A 16,234-nucleotide genomic window follows, 5' to 3' on the forward strand; every position below is an offset into this window, starting at 1 on the left:
GATAGCCCTGTGCTCGCGAGCGAGCTCTATCTCCATGCAGGTGCACTCGCGAGGCCATTTACTTCTCGCATGGACTTACTTCTAAGCGGCAGCGGCCGTTACAAGTGGTGGTGGGCGAGCAATGTCAGCTCTGCGCATGTCCCCGAGGTTGCTAGAGCAACAGGTCTGTTCTAGCACCCGTTAATTTAACGGGCTTCATGACTAGTCTCTCCAGAAATGCTTGCAGGGATGCAACAATTTCCTTAGTGCTATGTTGAATACAACTCATGGAAAATCAGTGGCATTTTAAGAAGGTAACAGCCCTGTTGGGTCAAGCCAGTAGCCCATCTAGTCCAGCATCCTGTTCCCATTGTGGTGAACTATTTGCCTATTGGTGGCGATCACTGTATCTTCTGCATCAACCTTTCTTCGTTTCAGCATCCACTACCCTCAAGAACCACCTTGTTGCTCCTCCAGGGTTTGGCATTATGAAAGAACTTGCTTCCCCGTCTTCCATGTTATACAAAGTGGCATGTCTGGGTCCTTCAATGTTGTGGTATGAGTGACCAGGAGTTAATGAGCTGTTGAGGGTAGGTAAAATTAAAGGACCCCTGGGCAGTTAAACCCAGTTAAAGACGACTATGGGGTTGCAGCGCCCATCTCACTTTTCAGGCCGAGGGAGCCGGCGTTTGCCCACAGACAGCTTTCCGGGTCATGTGGCCAGCAAGACTAAACCACTACTGCACATGGAGGACCGGACAAGTCCAGAGTGCACAGAAACGCCGTTTACCTTCCCACTGCAGGAAGGTTTATTTATCTACTTGCACTTGCTAGGTTGGCAGGAGCTGGGACAGAGCAACGGGAGCTCACCCCATCGTGCGAATTTGAACTGCCGACCTTATGAACAGCAAGCCCAAGAGGCTCAGTGGTTTTAAACCACAGTGCCACCCGATATCCAGGGGTTCAATATTCTGTGTTGCTAGTGATTGATAAATCACTAGTCAAGTTCTGTATCTCATTGTTTCAATCTTAATTTCAGTTTACTACCGTATGTTTTTGCACTGGATAGCGATTTTTTAAAATCCTTATGTAAATTTTTCAGCACTTCAGTGTGCATTTTGCAAGCAACTCTCCCTAATTTTGTGAATTTCTGCACGGCATTTCCACTAAGATATGCGTGTTATGCACATTTTCCCGTAATGCGCACATTTTGTACACATTTGTTGTTGCTCTTTTTGGAGAACTGCGTTGCAAATTTCAAAGAAGTGCAAATCTCAAAAAGATGGTGCATTTTGGTTCGTGAACTGGATGAACATCTCCTTCGTCCCTGCCTGTGTCAGATACTGCCAGTGGTAAATCTCCTTTCACCACAAGCCTTTCACTGATGATATTATTATTATTATTATTATTATTATTATTATTATTATTATTATTATTGCCATGAAAATCCAGGGTCTAGTGGGGAGAAATTCACTGCACAATGATTTCGAGATTAAAATTGGGAGGGTAAGAGGAGGATGAAGTCATACTTCCTGACCCCTCACCTTCCATCACCTCTGTATCAGCTGATCCCCTGTGCCCCTCTTGTTATTTCAGGGCAGCTTCTGACCTTGCAGAGTCACTGGTCAATTTGACCCGCTTCTTGTGCAACCTGTGACTTTTCTATGACTCTTCAAAGCACCTCCCATGTGTTAACAGAGTTGTCCAATTCTGTAAGATAAAGCAGGATTGTTGCAGGTGAAGAGGCAGGGTGAGGATGAAAGAACAAAGGCTTGCCTGAGACTACTTATTGTGTTTATGTTTGGTGTAGGATTCGAACTCAGTGCTTCTCAATTGACAACTCAGCCAGCCCACAGCACTAGGCAAATCTGGCTCTCCCATTAGGCAGATGCTAAGGGTGGGCAGCAGACGTGGTACCACATAGCCTGTCCTATGTGTCTCCCCCCCCCCAAGCTAGCCTGATCCCTTCACCAAATTAAGAGTCATCTGGTAGTTTGGTTAGCATTTGCATGGGTGAGGTACCTCAGGCAGCAGAATGACTAGAGTGTGCCCTGCTTCAGGAGAGCCCAATATGGAGATCCATTAGACAAGGGAGTATGGAAAATTCATCCAGCACTGATAAGGAACCTGTAGCCATCCAGAAGTTGTTGGACTGCAACTACCATCATCTCTGTTGATTGCCCAGGCTGGCTGCGGCTGATGGCTTACTGACCGAACCCAAAGGGTACTCATCAATGGCTCCTCCTCATCCTGGAGAGTAGTGACTAGTGGGGTGCCACAGGGTTCTGTCTTGGGCCCAGTCTTATTCAACATCTTTATCAATGACTTGGATGATGGGCTTGAGGGCATCCTGAGCAAGTTTGCAGGCGACACCAAATTGGGAGGGGTGGCTAACACCCCAGAGGACAGGATCACACTTCAAAATGACCTTAACAGATTAGACAACTGGGCCAAAGCAAACAAGATGAATTTTAACAAGAAGAAATGTAAAGTACTACACTTGGGCAAAAAAAAAAATGAAAGGCACAAATACAGGATGGGTGACACCTGGCTTGAGAGCAGTACATGTGAAAAGGATCTAGGAGTCTTGGTAGACCACAGACTTGACATGAGTCAGCTGTGTGATGCAGCAGCTAAAAGAGCCAATGCAATTCTGGGCTGCATCAATAGGAGCATAGCATCTAGATCTAGGGAAGTAATAGTACCACTGTATTCTGCTCTGGTCAGACCTCACCTGGAGTACTGTGTCCAGTTCTGGGCACCACAGTTCAAGAAGGATATTGACAAGCTGGAACGTGTCCAGAAGAGGGCAACCAAAATGGTCAGAGGCTTGGAAACGATGCCTTATGAGGAACGGCTTAGGGAGCTGGGTATGTTTAGCCTGGAGAAGAGAAGGTTAAGGGGTGATATGATAGCCATGTTCAAATATATAAAAGAATGTCATATAGAGGAGGGAGAAAGGTTGTTTTCTGCTGCTCCAGAGAAGCGGACACGGAGCAGTGGATTCAAACTACAAGAAAGAAGATTCCACCTAAACATTAGGAAGAACTTCCTGACAGTAAGAGCTGTTCGACAGTGGAATTTGCTGCCAAGGAGTGTGGTGGAGTCTCCTTCTTTGGAGGTCTTTAAGCAGAGGCTTGACAGCCATATGTCAAGAATGCTTTGATGGTGTTTCCTGCTTGGCAGGGGGTTGAACTGGATGGCCCTTGTGGTCTCTTCCAACTCTATGATTCTATGATCCTATTATGGGAGCTGGAGTCAAACAGCAACTGCAGGTTTCCCTACAAGAGAAAGTATCTTGGAGAAGGATGATTCCACACCGTGTACTGTTTCCACTACTTGGGTCCCTGTGGAAGAAATGCCAGGGAGCTGGAATTATTTCCAACCTCTCATGATAGTCTTCATAAATAATATATCTAACTCTCTATGAAATCCATATAGCTGAAAAATATGCAAACACTGGTGTACAAGGTGGAAATGTAAAGAAGACCCCCCCCCTTATAAATATTCAGAGGTTTTGAAGATGGGGAAGATGAAAGGAGGAGAGAGCCCTATAAGGAAAATATTGGCCAGCTTTGTGCCAATTTGATTTACACAAAGGGATGGATGAATCTGTCAATTTTCTGTCAATTTCCCTTAGTTTCTCATTTTTCCAATCAGGAATTCAGTTCACATTTCTGCAGCAACTCACAGGGTGTGTTTTTTTCCCCTTTCCTTTTTTAATTCTTGCAAAAAATTCGCAAGCATTTTAAAGTGAATTTCTCTTTATTTTACGCAGTTCTGAATAATACACACACCTCCCAAAAATAGCCCCTTTCTGCATGTTACTGATCTATCATTTTTGTGCACCCTTTCCCCACATGTATTCCCTTTTTGTAGACACTGTTCCACTGGAGGAGCACATTGTGAAATTCAGAGGAAGTGCAAATGTCAAAGGATCGCTGGTGCACTTCTCTTGGCGTAGCAATTTGAGACGCGCAAATTCAGCAGCTTCACCATTACAATGAGAAGAAAATCAAATTTCTCCCCCATCCTTACTTACACATATAATGTATACATGGCCGGGAGAACGGCTCAGCCTCTCTCACTCACTTGCTCATCCTGGGGAATGAGAGAGAGAGAGAGAGAGGGAGAGAGATTATTGTCCTGCTAAACCACATTAGCGCTATTCACATCTGGAGAGTGCAGGAGCCTAAAGAACGAGGCACGCACAAAGAGCCAGGGATGGGGGGAGGAGAGTCAGAGGGGAAAAGACACGGGAGCTGCCTGCTGCCTGGCGCTGGGCTCGCAAGTGGAAACTGCTGCATGCTTTTTCTGGAGCCGCCTCGGTGGCAAGCTGCTTCCAACTGCTCTCCCCTTCCTCTCTCTTATACACACAGAGAGAGGCTTGTCAGCAGGCTCCTCCTCTCCAGCACATTGAAAAACGAGACAAGTTTCCACTTTGGGTTTGCACTCTCGCAGCTTGGCAGCAACGAGCACCAGTCACACCCTCTGCCCAGGCGACAGTTTCCAGGCAGCCTCCCTCAAAAGCTGGGTACCAGTTGGGGCTGGAGAGCATCCTTAAAGCAAGCATCCTCAGTGACGCTCCAGGAAGCCTTCTGCTCTGCGAGGAGAGCCGACATGCACCTTAACACAACTTCTTCGCTCTACCAGCTGGGATACCTTATGGGTCAGTTTCACTTGCTGCCCACCAACTACGTGATGCCTTCAGCTGGGAACGTCTCCAATGCTTCGGAGCTTGGGTCTAAGGTGCCCAATGAGGAGGACCTGGACGTGAACACGGACATCTACTCCAAAGTCATGGTCACCGTCATCTACTTGGTGCTCTTCCTGGTGGGGACCATTGGGAACTCCATCACTGCCTACACCCTGGTGCAGAAAAAGTCCCTGCAGAACCTGCAAAGCACCGTCCATTACCACCTGGCCAGCCTGGCGTTCTCCGACCTGCTCATCTTCCTCCTCTGCATGCCCATCGAACTGTACAACTTCATCTGGGTGCATCACCCCTGGGCTTTCGGAAACGACATCTGTAAGGGCTACTACTTCCTGAGGGACGCCTGCACCTATGCCACTGCCCTCAACATCGCCAGCCTCAGTGTCGAAAGATATATGGCCATCTGCCACCCTTTCAAAGCCAAGAGCATCATGTCCAGGAGCAGGACCAAAAAATTCATCAGCTGCATCTGGGTCGCCTCGTTCCTGCTGGCCATTCCGATGATCTTGACCATGGGAGAGGTATACAAGCAAGATCCAGGCACTGTGATCTGCACCCAGATAGTAGAAGCGTCCACACTGAAAGTTGTCATCCAGGTCAGTTTCTATGGCTGCTTTGTTTTCTATTGCTGCTGGCAGCTTGTCTAAACTGCACCCGGCTCTAGCTATGTTTAATACCTAGAGATCAGGGATTAGTTAGTGACTTAGGGGGGAAAAATGAAAACATAGCAAGCAGACGCTCATTTTCCTATAAAGCCATAAGCTTTCCCCTGTCGCAGCAGATGACAGAAGCTCTCTCTCTCTCAAGCACGCTCAGTTCCTCGTGTTGCTCTCTCGTCGGGAGTCCTTGCGTGCCGCTGTTCCCAAATGACCGAAGCAAGCAAGCTTGCTGAACTTTCCAGGAGAGCTGCTTGCAATTCTATAAAGGCTGTTTCCCACATGACACAGTGTAAAGCAACATCTACGATTTTTAGGAAAGTGTTCAGGGAAAAGAAAAGTGAAATGTACATGCAACAAACACACATGAGTCCCACATGTACAATTATGAGCTGGTGGAGTTTGGCTCCGGGCTCCCAGCTGCAAGTATGCTCGCTTGCAAACTCAGGGTTGTTGCCTGTGTAATGTGTGAAAATGTCCTAAGATTCAAAAGCAAAGCTGAGTGCTGTCGGCCGCAATGAAATGGGAAGCTGAGCTCTACAAACTGTATAAACTGTACAAATCCAGCAGATTTGCATGATTTCTCTTTATTATTTAGACGATTAAGTCTGAAATGTTTACTATTTAGTTTTAATTTATTCTGCTTTTGTGCTCAAGAGGCAATGAGCTTTCTAGCCAGGGCACTGAAATTCATTCTCTGACCACTGGAAATCTTATTCAGGAACTCACTGGGGTCCTGGGATTTCCCCATATGCTACAAAAAATTTCACTCAACAACGGGGACTAGAAACTTGCTTTTAAACAAAAAGGAAAGTAGAGCTTCTCAAGAAAAGGGAGCTTTTGCCCTATTGACAGATTGTACCTTTTTTTTCCTTTTCTGAGCTTGCACATGTAATACACACTTGCCCTGGTTATGAGGGAGGCCCTGGCTGTCCATGGTTATTAAGTGTGCAAAAGATGCTAAAACATTCCCTGAAGTTGCTCTCAGGCATATCAGACTGGGAAGGAAGAGTGTGGAGTTCCATGTTAATTCATAGTAAAGCAAACCAGTACATGTGCAAAAGAATCATTTGCGCAGCTGCATGCTGAGATTAAAATGCCACATTGTTGAGAAATGCCACCAGGGCTACTGTTCAGCCGTGTTATATTTTATTGGCTTGTTCCTAGAAGGGGCACACACGTTCCTAAACGTGTGCCAATGTGCCTGATGGTGGATAACATAACGAGGACAAACCAAGGCATTTGGGCTGGGAAGTGGATGCGAAAAGACATTAACAGCTGAGAGCTATTGTGCATGGACCTCACTGCACCCCAATACTATGAATGAGAAGTTGTCATTGGGGCTTCACTGGGAATTTTGCATAGGACTGCAATGTGAAACCCAAAATGCTGTGTTTTTCCATAAAAGTGATTTTCAGTGCGTTCCTAAAATTAGCTTTGAGCTAACTGTGGATACCCTTACAGTCTTACAGGCAAAGGCTATTCATGTTTATTGGAAGCATGTAGGCATGGATAGAGTAGCATCCTTTGATTTCAACACTTTAGGTTGAGCAACTTAATCATTGATTGTCACATGCATCCTGACTTCAAGAAGGCTTAAGTGGTTTGTGGATCAGGCAGTGCATTCCAGCTTCAGGAAGGTGTGCTATGTGTTCTGGAGTGCGATTGGTGCTCGCACCAAACACACCTCAGCAATTTGTGCAATGCTCAGCAATGCTGAGAGGGGCTGAGGTGTGGGGAACTTGTCTCTAAATACAAAGCAAGTGGAGCTTGGGTTCTTGGGTTTAAGGGAGTTGAATTTTGCCAAAATACTGTGCTCAGATTGGTTTGTGGATGGACCCTACAGAGTGGAGGGTTATTTCGATGTCACGGTGGATGGGAAGAATTCTGCATGTGTTCTTAAGGTTTACCCAAGCATGAATTTAAGTGCAAGCAAACTTTGAATCAATATCAGTGTCAAACAAGTAGCATCGCTTTTAGCCAGCTGCAAAATGAAAAAAAAGAAATAAAAGAGAAGAAAAGCAACAAAGCGACCCTTGTTTCTAAAAGGAAGCACTTCAGGACTAAATGTCTCGCAGATCCATAGGAGAACAAAGGCAGTTTCCTGTCCTAGCGATGTATCCGAGGCCCAGAGGGATGCCAAAGAAAGTCAAGGAGCAACATCCTTCTCCAAAATCAAGGCAGAATAAACTTTGTTCCATGCGTCTGTAGGAACACATTACTTAGGAGCGCGCTACCTGACCTAAAGTAATTGTGGAAGTCAGTAAGTGTGAAAAGGACACATTTTGGCCTCCTTTTTAAAAGCATGCATACAGTAAGGTAGGGGTTCTGAGCTGTGTTAGTGACCCTGAGGTCCCGGGTTCAATCCATGACATCACCAGGTAGGGCTGGGCAAAGAACTTTGCCTGAGACCCTGGAGAGCCACTGCCATTCATTGTAGACGATACTGAACTTGATAGACCTATGATATGACTCAGTAAAAGTCAGATTCCTATGGACTATCCCATGAAGTGCCACAGAGGATAGCTAGAGGTGGGAATTGCTCCAATGAATCCCTTCTAAGCTGAGCAGTAGGACACATGTCTCCTAGTACTCTGTGCTGGGATAAGATTCCTGGAGATTGTTTCTCCTATGGAAGTTGGGAAAGGCTTCCTACATGATTCAGAACCCCAGTCATTCAGTGGGGTTTTCCATTCTACACTAGTGGCAGGTTGTGCCTGAACGGGGAAAAGTTCCATGGCTATAATTACACCCTTTACTTATCCTCTTTTTCTTCCAGCCAGTAATAAGGATGTGTAGAGGGATATCCCTTTTGCGGCTGTGGTGGGTTTTTTTTGGGGGGGGGGGTGATTTTCATAACTAACATTCTAAAATGCAGATTTTATGGGAATACAGGAGATTTGAGGAGGAACTGTGTATTTGCCTGAACTAGAGGCAGTGTTGGTCTGCCGTAGTCAAAACAAAATTTAAAAAATTCCTTCCAGTAGCACCTTAGAGACCAACTATTATAAGCTTTCGTGTGCATGCACACTTCTTCAGATACTGGTGAACCTGGTTGTTGTGCTCCTTCTGGGGTAGTTTGTCCACCTTTGGCCCCCAACCTGCACTCAGCTCTCACCTGTTGCTACTAGAAGCGGCCAGCATGCAACAGCGGCCACACCCCAGGAAACAGCTCTGAGGGGCTGGCTAAACCAGGTGAGGGTAGCCAATGGGTATCACCCCTTGCTGAGTTAGGGACTTGCATTCAAAAGATAGGCTTCTGTGAATTGAGCAGAGGAGACCAATAGTGGCTCCAATGGTCAAGAAAGCAGTTTCTGCATGCAGCAGCGGAGGAAGCCGGTCAGGCACCTGGGGCAGCGCACCCAGGGGCAGGGCAAGCCGCACTGCGGGGCCCCTGGAGTCTGCCTGCCTCCTTCCACTCAGCCACCCTACAGCTGGGAAGGAGCCGGTGGGCAGACCGTTTGGGCAGCACCGAGCCTGCACGTGCTCAAACCACTGCATCTCTCTCCCAGGAGAGATGCATGGCTCGGTCGTGCTGCAGGCCCTGCGGTGTGTGCTGCCCAGCATTTTGTCAACCCCCTCAGTGGTGACAACTGGGGGTGGCCCACACCCACCGCACCCCCTTCCTCCACCCCTGTCTGCACGTGCTGTAGAGGGAAGTGAGGGGCAGATAAACCTTCACTGCCTTCATCTTTGGCCCTGCACAAATCCGTAGTGAAGTCCCTAAGGTGGTTGAATGATGCCTTGCTTGCCACCTTCCAACAACTCCAGAAGCCAAGCCGGTGCTAACCGTCTTTCCTTTGGACTGCATCAGTGAGACTGAGAAGGACGTCTTGTCATCTTGGAAGCCTAGGACCTCCGCACAAACTGCCCAGGGTTGTACCCCAAAGAGGGCATTTCGGTGCTGCTGCTGAAACGGTTTGACCCCCCCTCCCCTCCCCAGAGGCATATTCCATTATCTTTTGAGAAAGACACCTCGCTGGGAGAACCACAATGCAAAAATTGGAGGAAGGATAGTTGTGTTTCAGTTCAAGGATTGTTTCAGGAAACAGCAAATTGGACAGATTTGGCTGTAAATGTGTGTTTCCCCCTCATCCCTAACTAGGGCTGGGGGAGGGACTCCAGTTCAACACCCCTCCTAGCCATGTCGCTTAGGGGTTCCGTCACTAAGCTTAGTCTGCTTCACAGAGTTGTTGCGGGAATAACATGGGGAAGGAGACGATCATATGTGCTGCCTTAAATAACTAATAAATAATAAAGCCTTGCCTGCCCTCGCTTCAGAAAGAAGGTAGAGGTCTATCTTTCCCCGTAACTGAAGCAAGGAGTAATAGCAGATTTACTCCAGGAACGGTGCTCACATGTTTCCTGCACTAAGAATGCCACTGGGAACATTTTAAACTATTGGAGCAGGAAGGCTCTGCAATAGCCTTTAAATGCTCCAGGGAGCTCTTTGGTGACGGACGTATTTTGTGAACAAATGTGACCTGGGGGCATTCTGTGCAGTAAATGACAATTGTGAGTGCAGTTCAAATGAGGGATATCTACTCCCTCATTAAAAATCTGCATTGAAATTTGCAACCCTTCCGATTCCAAACAAAGTTCCTTCTTCACAAATTACTATTGATGCAAATCATCCATAATATGATAAAGAATAGTAGAGCAATAGATAAAATTTCATCATAAAAACCTGGACCAAAATGAGGCACATGAGAGAAGAATGGAGGCAGAATTATTATAGAATTTAAGATGGGGAATGTTCTTGGGTGTCATCTCACCTTACCCTCCCTGGTCAGGAATCTGGCAGCTACAGCTTCCAGACAAATGCCCCACCCAATCTCTGCTGAAAATACCGCCAAGAAAAGGAGAGTCCACTAAGAGTTGCTTGTTCTATATTGCTCCAGAGAATGGGACTAGAGTAGAGAGATGCAAATTGCAGGAAAGCAGGTTTAGGCTTAATGGTAGGAGAACCCTCCTAGGAAGAAGGGCCATTTGATGTTGGGACAGACTTGCCTCATACTTTTGAAAGCCCTTCAGGTACTTGAAGACAGAAATCATGTCTCCACTTCACCTTCTCTTCTCCAAGCTAAACACACCCAGGTCTTTCAACCATTCCTCGTAGGGCTTGGGTTCCCGTCAGTCAGTGAGAAATGAGAAATGGCATGTGTGGCAGAATCAGTAAGGGGAGGCAGGATCAGTGTTGTGAGAGAGAGATAAAAGAAGGCATCCAGTGCAAAAGGAGAACAGTCACCTGGTATAGCACAAAAAAGAATTTAGGAGGAAAACTTGAGTGCTAAGATTGGCTTAGGAGAATGGTGAAAAATACGGACACAAAATAACACTGAGATTCCTATCAGCAAGAATTCATGGAAACATCCTGAAATGAATCCATTGTTTTGCATTAAACACCAGGCAAATATAACAAGGGCTGGATCTAGACACATTTTAAAAAAACCATTTCAGGAAAACACATTTTAAAACTCATAATGGGAAATCACATTGCTGAAGGATCAAACTCTACAGCGCCATCTGGCATTACAGTGTTATAACACTTTAAAAAACAACAACTAATGTAGCTGAGTCCAATATCAGCACTCAAGTCTCACCTAAATATTGGTGGAGTTTTAGCATCAAGGGTACCTTTTATAACATGTGGTAGTCTTGTGACGAGGCATCAAAGTTCTGCACTCTGGTTTTCAAGGAGATAAGGGAGATCACTCAACAATAAGGGTTGCGGAATCCACAAATGGGGTTGTTGTCCCTTTCTGACGAAGAGCAGAAAAGCTTACTTTACAAATAACTGATTGTATCTCTGTTAGTGGCTGCAGGGGCGAACGGTGCCGCTTGGCTGCTCGGGGCAGCACCCCTGGGGGTGGGGTGCCGCTCCGCAGCGCGCGTGCATCATGACGCATGCATCATGATGTCATGATGCACGGTGCACGCGCCAGGACAAACTGCACATGTCCGCACATGTGCAGTTTGTCCGGGTTGGCGCTGGCGCTGCCGCTCGGCTGGCGCGCTCTGAAGCAGAGCGCGCTATGGAGCGGTTTGCCACCGCCGCTGCCGCCGCCGCCCACCAACCCACTCCATAGCACGCTCTGATTCTTCTTTCCTGCTCAGGCGGAGGAGGCGAGGGGTAGGCCAGGGGCTGGGGGCGCTGCCCCCACTGCCCCCGCCAGACTGGAGCTAGGGGCGGCCTGCCCCCTACGCCCCTCCCTTGCTACGCGCCTGAGTGGCTGCTCAGCAACTTGTCACTTGGAACTGGAAAACTTTGGACAACTTAACATTAGGCTCTGGTTTGGCCACTGGGAGCACAGGATGCTGGACTGTGTGGGTCATCGGCCTGATCCAGCGGGCTTTTATGTTATTATAAGCAAATCCTTTGGGTGGGTTCCTACAGGAGAAGGTAGAGGTTCTTCACTGTGTGTTCAGATCCCACACATGCTCTTTGCTTGCATTGCCTCTCTAGGGGAAAGCCAGGCTGACATGTGGAGGTTGAGGAGAGTGGCATGGGGGACCATCTCTGTGCCCTGGCTATTCGTAGCTTTGTTTAACTAAACGAGCATTGAAAGCATGTGCTCCAAACAGGGAAAGTCAGAAACAGCTATTGGGCGCTACTCAGCTGCTTGACCCCATGCATCTGGTCTAATGCTGTTTCTTCCTTTGGATAGGAGTTAAAAACAGCTTCCCCTCCCTCTTTTCATCCTTTTAAGTTATTCTTTCTCTTGTTAGGAAAATGTCAAGAGACATCGGGTTAAACAAGCATCCTACTTCCTTCCCACCTCAAAATTACATTTCTCTGCTCTATGGCAACAGACCGTGGTTGCAACAGCAGCAAAAGAAAACTAAAAAACCCACTTTGAAATGAGCTGAATTCTTGCGAGGCAAAAGAACAGCACTGAAGGCACAAAGGGTGGCTGTCTCCCAAGTATTTCTCTGTACCATTTTCCAAGGAGAATTCAGCATCTTGTTGCTTGAGGCTGTTCTGTTAAAAAAAAAGCAGCAGCAACTTCTGGGAGCCGTAAAGTGGGAATGCAGTCTCTGTGCTGGGGGATATGAATGTGCCATGCAAAATGAATTCTTGCTGCGCTTCTGAATGATTTACTGCTCTGGATCTGCCCCATTCCATAGAAGGTAAAGGTAAAGGGGCCCCTGACCATCAGATCCAGTCGTGTCCGACTCTGGGGTTGCAGCGCTCATCTCGCTCTATAGGCCGAGGGAGCCAGCGTTTGTCTGCAGACAGCTTCCGGGTTATGTGGCCAGCATGACAAAGCTGCTTCTGGCAAACCAGAGCAGTGCACGGAAACGCCGTTTACCTTCCCGCCGGAGCGGTCCCTATTTATCTACTTGCACTTTGATGTGCTTTCAAACTCCATTGCAGGGATTCGAACCGCCGACCTTCTGATCAGCAAGCCCTAGGCTCAGTGGTTTAACCCACAGCGCCACCTGGGTCCCCATTCCATAGGAAGGAGTAATTCTGCTTCATACCTGCTCTGCATCAGGCATGTTTGAATAGTTCAAGCATTCCAGTGTTGGGACACACACAGCAAAATTATCCAGTCCCTGCTCTGGTCTCATGTAGTGATTTTGCCAGAGTGGATAGTCTACTCTGACTGACAGTTCTTCAAATCCCAGGCTAAGTATCTTTACCATCACCTGTTGCCAAGGCTTGTCTGCATGCCAAGCATATGCTAAAGTCCTTCTCCAACCATAGGCTGGTGTCTGTCCCGCATCCCATAGGAAAGACTCTCGGGATCACGAAGAAACAATGGTGATAGTCGTCTCTGAGGGTAGATCAGTTTTACTCTTAAACACTCTGAAATCCAACCTTTTCTGGTGTGCACATGAAATGTGACTCCAATCTTAATACAGGAAAGAAGCATGTTTCCTTTATCATGCATTTGGGTAACCCTGCTGTGACATCAATAGAAGTCAGGGGACCATACTTAAAAACTCTTAAAATTGGCATGATCCAGAACATCAGGTCACACCCCACCCTGTGATCTGTCAGAGTTTGCCTTTCCATTTCCTGGCCTGTGTTGCCTTAATGTTTCGCCCTGTAAAACGGGGACAAACTTTTGCGTAAATAAGAGCGTACGGAAAAACCCATCTGGTCTAGCATCCAGTTCTCACAAACTGTCCAATCAGTTGCCTATTGGAAGCTCACAAGCAGGATCTCAGAAGGGGGCTCTCCTTTACTGGAGGTTTCTAAGCAGAGGTTGGATGGTCATCTGTCAGAGATTCTTCCGCTGTGATTCCTGCATTTCAGGGCGTTAGCCTAGATCAGCCTTGGGGACCCTTCCCACTCTTTCATCATGTGATTCTATGACCCAAGTGCAACTGTGCTCTCCCCAGTTGTAGATTCCCAGCAGTTAATATCCGGAGGCATCCCGTCTCCCGCAGGAGAGACAGAACACGATCTAGACAGACGTTTTGCCTTGTTCTTTCATTATGCCTCCTTTGTGTGCAGCCTTGCAGATCTCTTCCTTCTGCCTTTTAATTGCTGCAGCTCTTTACTTTAATGGAGTGCCTGTAATCCAGGTAACTTGACATGGATCAATAAACCACCAGCCTCCCGTTGAGTGAGACATCCCATCCTCCCTTACTTTCCTTTGCATTTCGGATTCTACGGTCTCAAACTGAGACAGTCTTCATGTGCAGAGGCAAGCTGAGCCAACAGCTACTTGATCAAGGCCCGTCATTGACTTTCTGGCTGAGCAGCGAGAGATCTGGACATATGAAAATGATTTATAATGAAGCTGGGAAAGCTGGGCCCCCCACGGCAGATGTTTTGAACTACTGCCTCCATCATCTCTGACTACTGGCCATGCTGATGGGAGTTGGTGTCCAACATTACTTAGAGGGCTGCAAATAGGGAGAGGCAAATGTATCAATTTCTCATTTTAAAAATCTTATCCTCGGTTCTCCATATTTCCACATCAGTTGGCCATTTTTTTAAAAAGTCCTCATTAAAATTTGTCAATGTTTTAGTTCAAATTCCTCCAAATATGCACACCTTTATGTGCATCCCCCCCCTAATATGCTCTCCCCAGGTAGACTCACCTGGTGCCTTTGCTATATATCTTTAGACACCAGTCAAAAATATTCCTCTTCTCCAAAGCCTTTGGCTAATTAAACAATCTATGGCCTTTTAAACTCTGCGTGCCGGGAGGGGTTGCTGTTTTTGTTTGTTACTATGGTATTATTTTTATGTTTTTATATTGTAAACCACCCTGTGATCCTAAGATTAATTGATTGATTATCGCAAAGCAATTTTCCCTGATATAATGCATTTTTGCTCATTATTTTCACTAATCTATGCCTTTTAAAGAAATGTGCAGTCTACCCAAATTTATCCATTTTTGTACATATTACTTGACCCATGGATTGCATTGCAAAATTCAGAGAGGAGCAAATTTCAAAGGATAGCTCTATTTCAGTCTGCAAGTGGTTTTCAAAAATGTGAAATTGTTAGGCCGGACTTCAAATGTTCCATCCCTTGGCACAGGCTCCCATCCCTTCCTTACAATGAATCACACCAGCCTGCCTCTAGCCCAGAGTTGCATATTTTAATTTGACTGGCAAAGGCTTTCCATGATCTCAGGCAGGGATCCTTCTCAAAATTCTTGCCTTTAGATGCTTTTAATTGTAGATGCCAAGATTTATGCCATAGGAAGGCAGAATTCAGATCCACAAGCCTGATTCTTTCTCACCTTGATGTTTCTTTTGGTGCTGTTCTCCAACATTTCTATTCAGTTTAAAACACAGTACAAAACAGAATCCTCAGCACTTAGAAATCATTCCAGATTCCCCCCTCTCCCAGAACCCGGCAAGCCTTGAAAGTAGGAGAGCAAAGAGCTCAAAGGCAGAGGGCACTTCTCAGCACCCATAAGTAATGATGCATGAAGGGAGCGGGGGGTGGAGACTCACTCGGGACAATGCCATTATTCCAAGAGGCTGCAGTGACATCGTGCAACAGATACATTTGGGAGCACAGCCCAGTACTTTTTTCACAGCAGAAGCAATCACCTCCTTTGCTGGAGTAATAGTTGCCATTGCTGAACCACAACTCCCATCCCATATCTTTGACCATTGGTCACACTGGTGGGGGTTGATGGGAGTTGGAGTCTAACAATATCTGGAGAGCCATAAGCCACACACACCCTGCAGTGCTGAGTGTCAGGAGGCAAAGGACCCAACCCCTGTGGCAGGTTGCCAGGAACGGATAAGACAAGGAAAAGTTCTTACCAACTGCTTTTTATTCAATATTCACAGAGAGAGGCTTGGAAATGCAGCTTCTTGGAATAATGGCATTGTCCCGAGTGAGTCTCCACCCCTCCTCCCTTCATGCATCATTACTTATGGGTGCTGAGAAGTGCCCTCTGCCTTTGAGCTCTTTGCTCTCCTACTTTCAAGGCTTGCCGGGTTTTGGGAGGGGGGGGGATCTGGAATGATTTCTAAAGACACTGAGCTGTTGCTCCCCTAGTGCTGCTTCTGCTTCTTCTTCTTCCTCCTCCTCCTCCTCCTCCTCCTCCTCCTCCTCTCCCATTATTTCCCAGCTTTCCCCCTCACCTGCCTCTGAGCTGTCATCTTCCTCAAACCCCTGCTGTAATTCTGAACTGCCTTCTTCTTCACTGGAAGGGTCAGGCTGGGGAGGTGGTCTCCACCATTCCTCCTCTGCCCCGTCCCTGACACTGAGCAACAGCAGAGCCTCAGGATCTGTCTTAAGTGCTGAGGATTCTGTTCTGCACTGCGTTCTAAACTGAATAGAAATGTTGGAGAACAGCACCAAAAGAAACAGCAAGGTGAGAAAGAATCAGGCTTGCGGATCTGAAATTCTGCCTTCCTATGGCATAAATCTTTTATTCGAGGGAAAGCTGTGTGATGT

General features: G+C 46.9%; 1 protein-coding gene across 1 annotated transcript in view; it reads left to right on the forward strand.

Annotated features, from left to right (window-relative positions):
• The first annotated feature begins 4,221 nt into the window (after nt 1–4,221).
• The window catches only part of NTSR1 (neurotensin receptor 1), a 112,033-nt gene continuing 100,020 nt past the window's right edge, over nt 4,222–16,234 (forward strand). Inside the window, exon 1 of the mRNA XM_035124085.3 lies at nt 4,222–5,289. Within this exon, the coding sequence (XP_034979976.3) occupies nt 4,285–5,289 (1,005 nt within the window). The 5' untranslated portion in view covers nt 4,222–4,284. The remainder of the gene's footprint in view (nt 5,290–16,234) is intronic.

The sequence above is a fragment of the Zootoca vivipara genome, chromosome 7, assembly GCF_965207765.1.
Source record: "Zootoca vivipara chromosome 7, rZooViv2.hap1.1, whole genome shotgun sequence".
Classification (NCBI taxonomy): domain Eukaryota; kingdom Metazoa; phylum Chordata; class Lepidosauria; order Squamata; family Lacertidae; genus Zootoca; species Zootoca vivipara.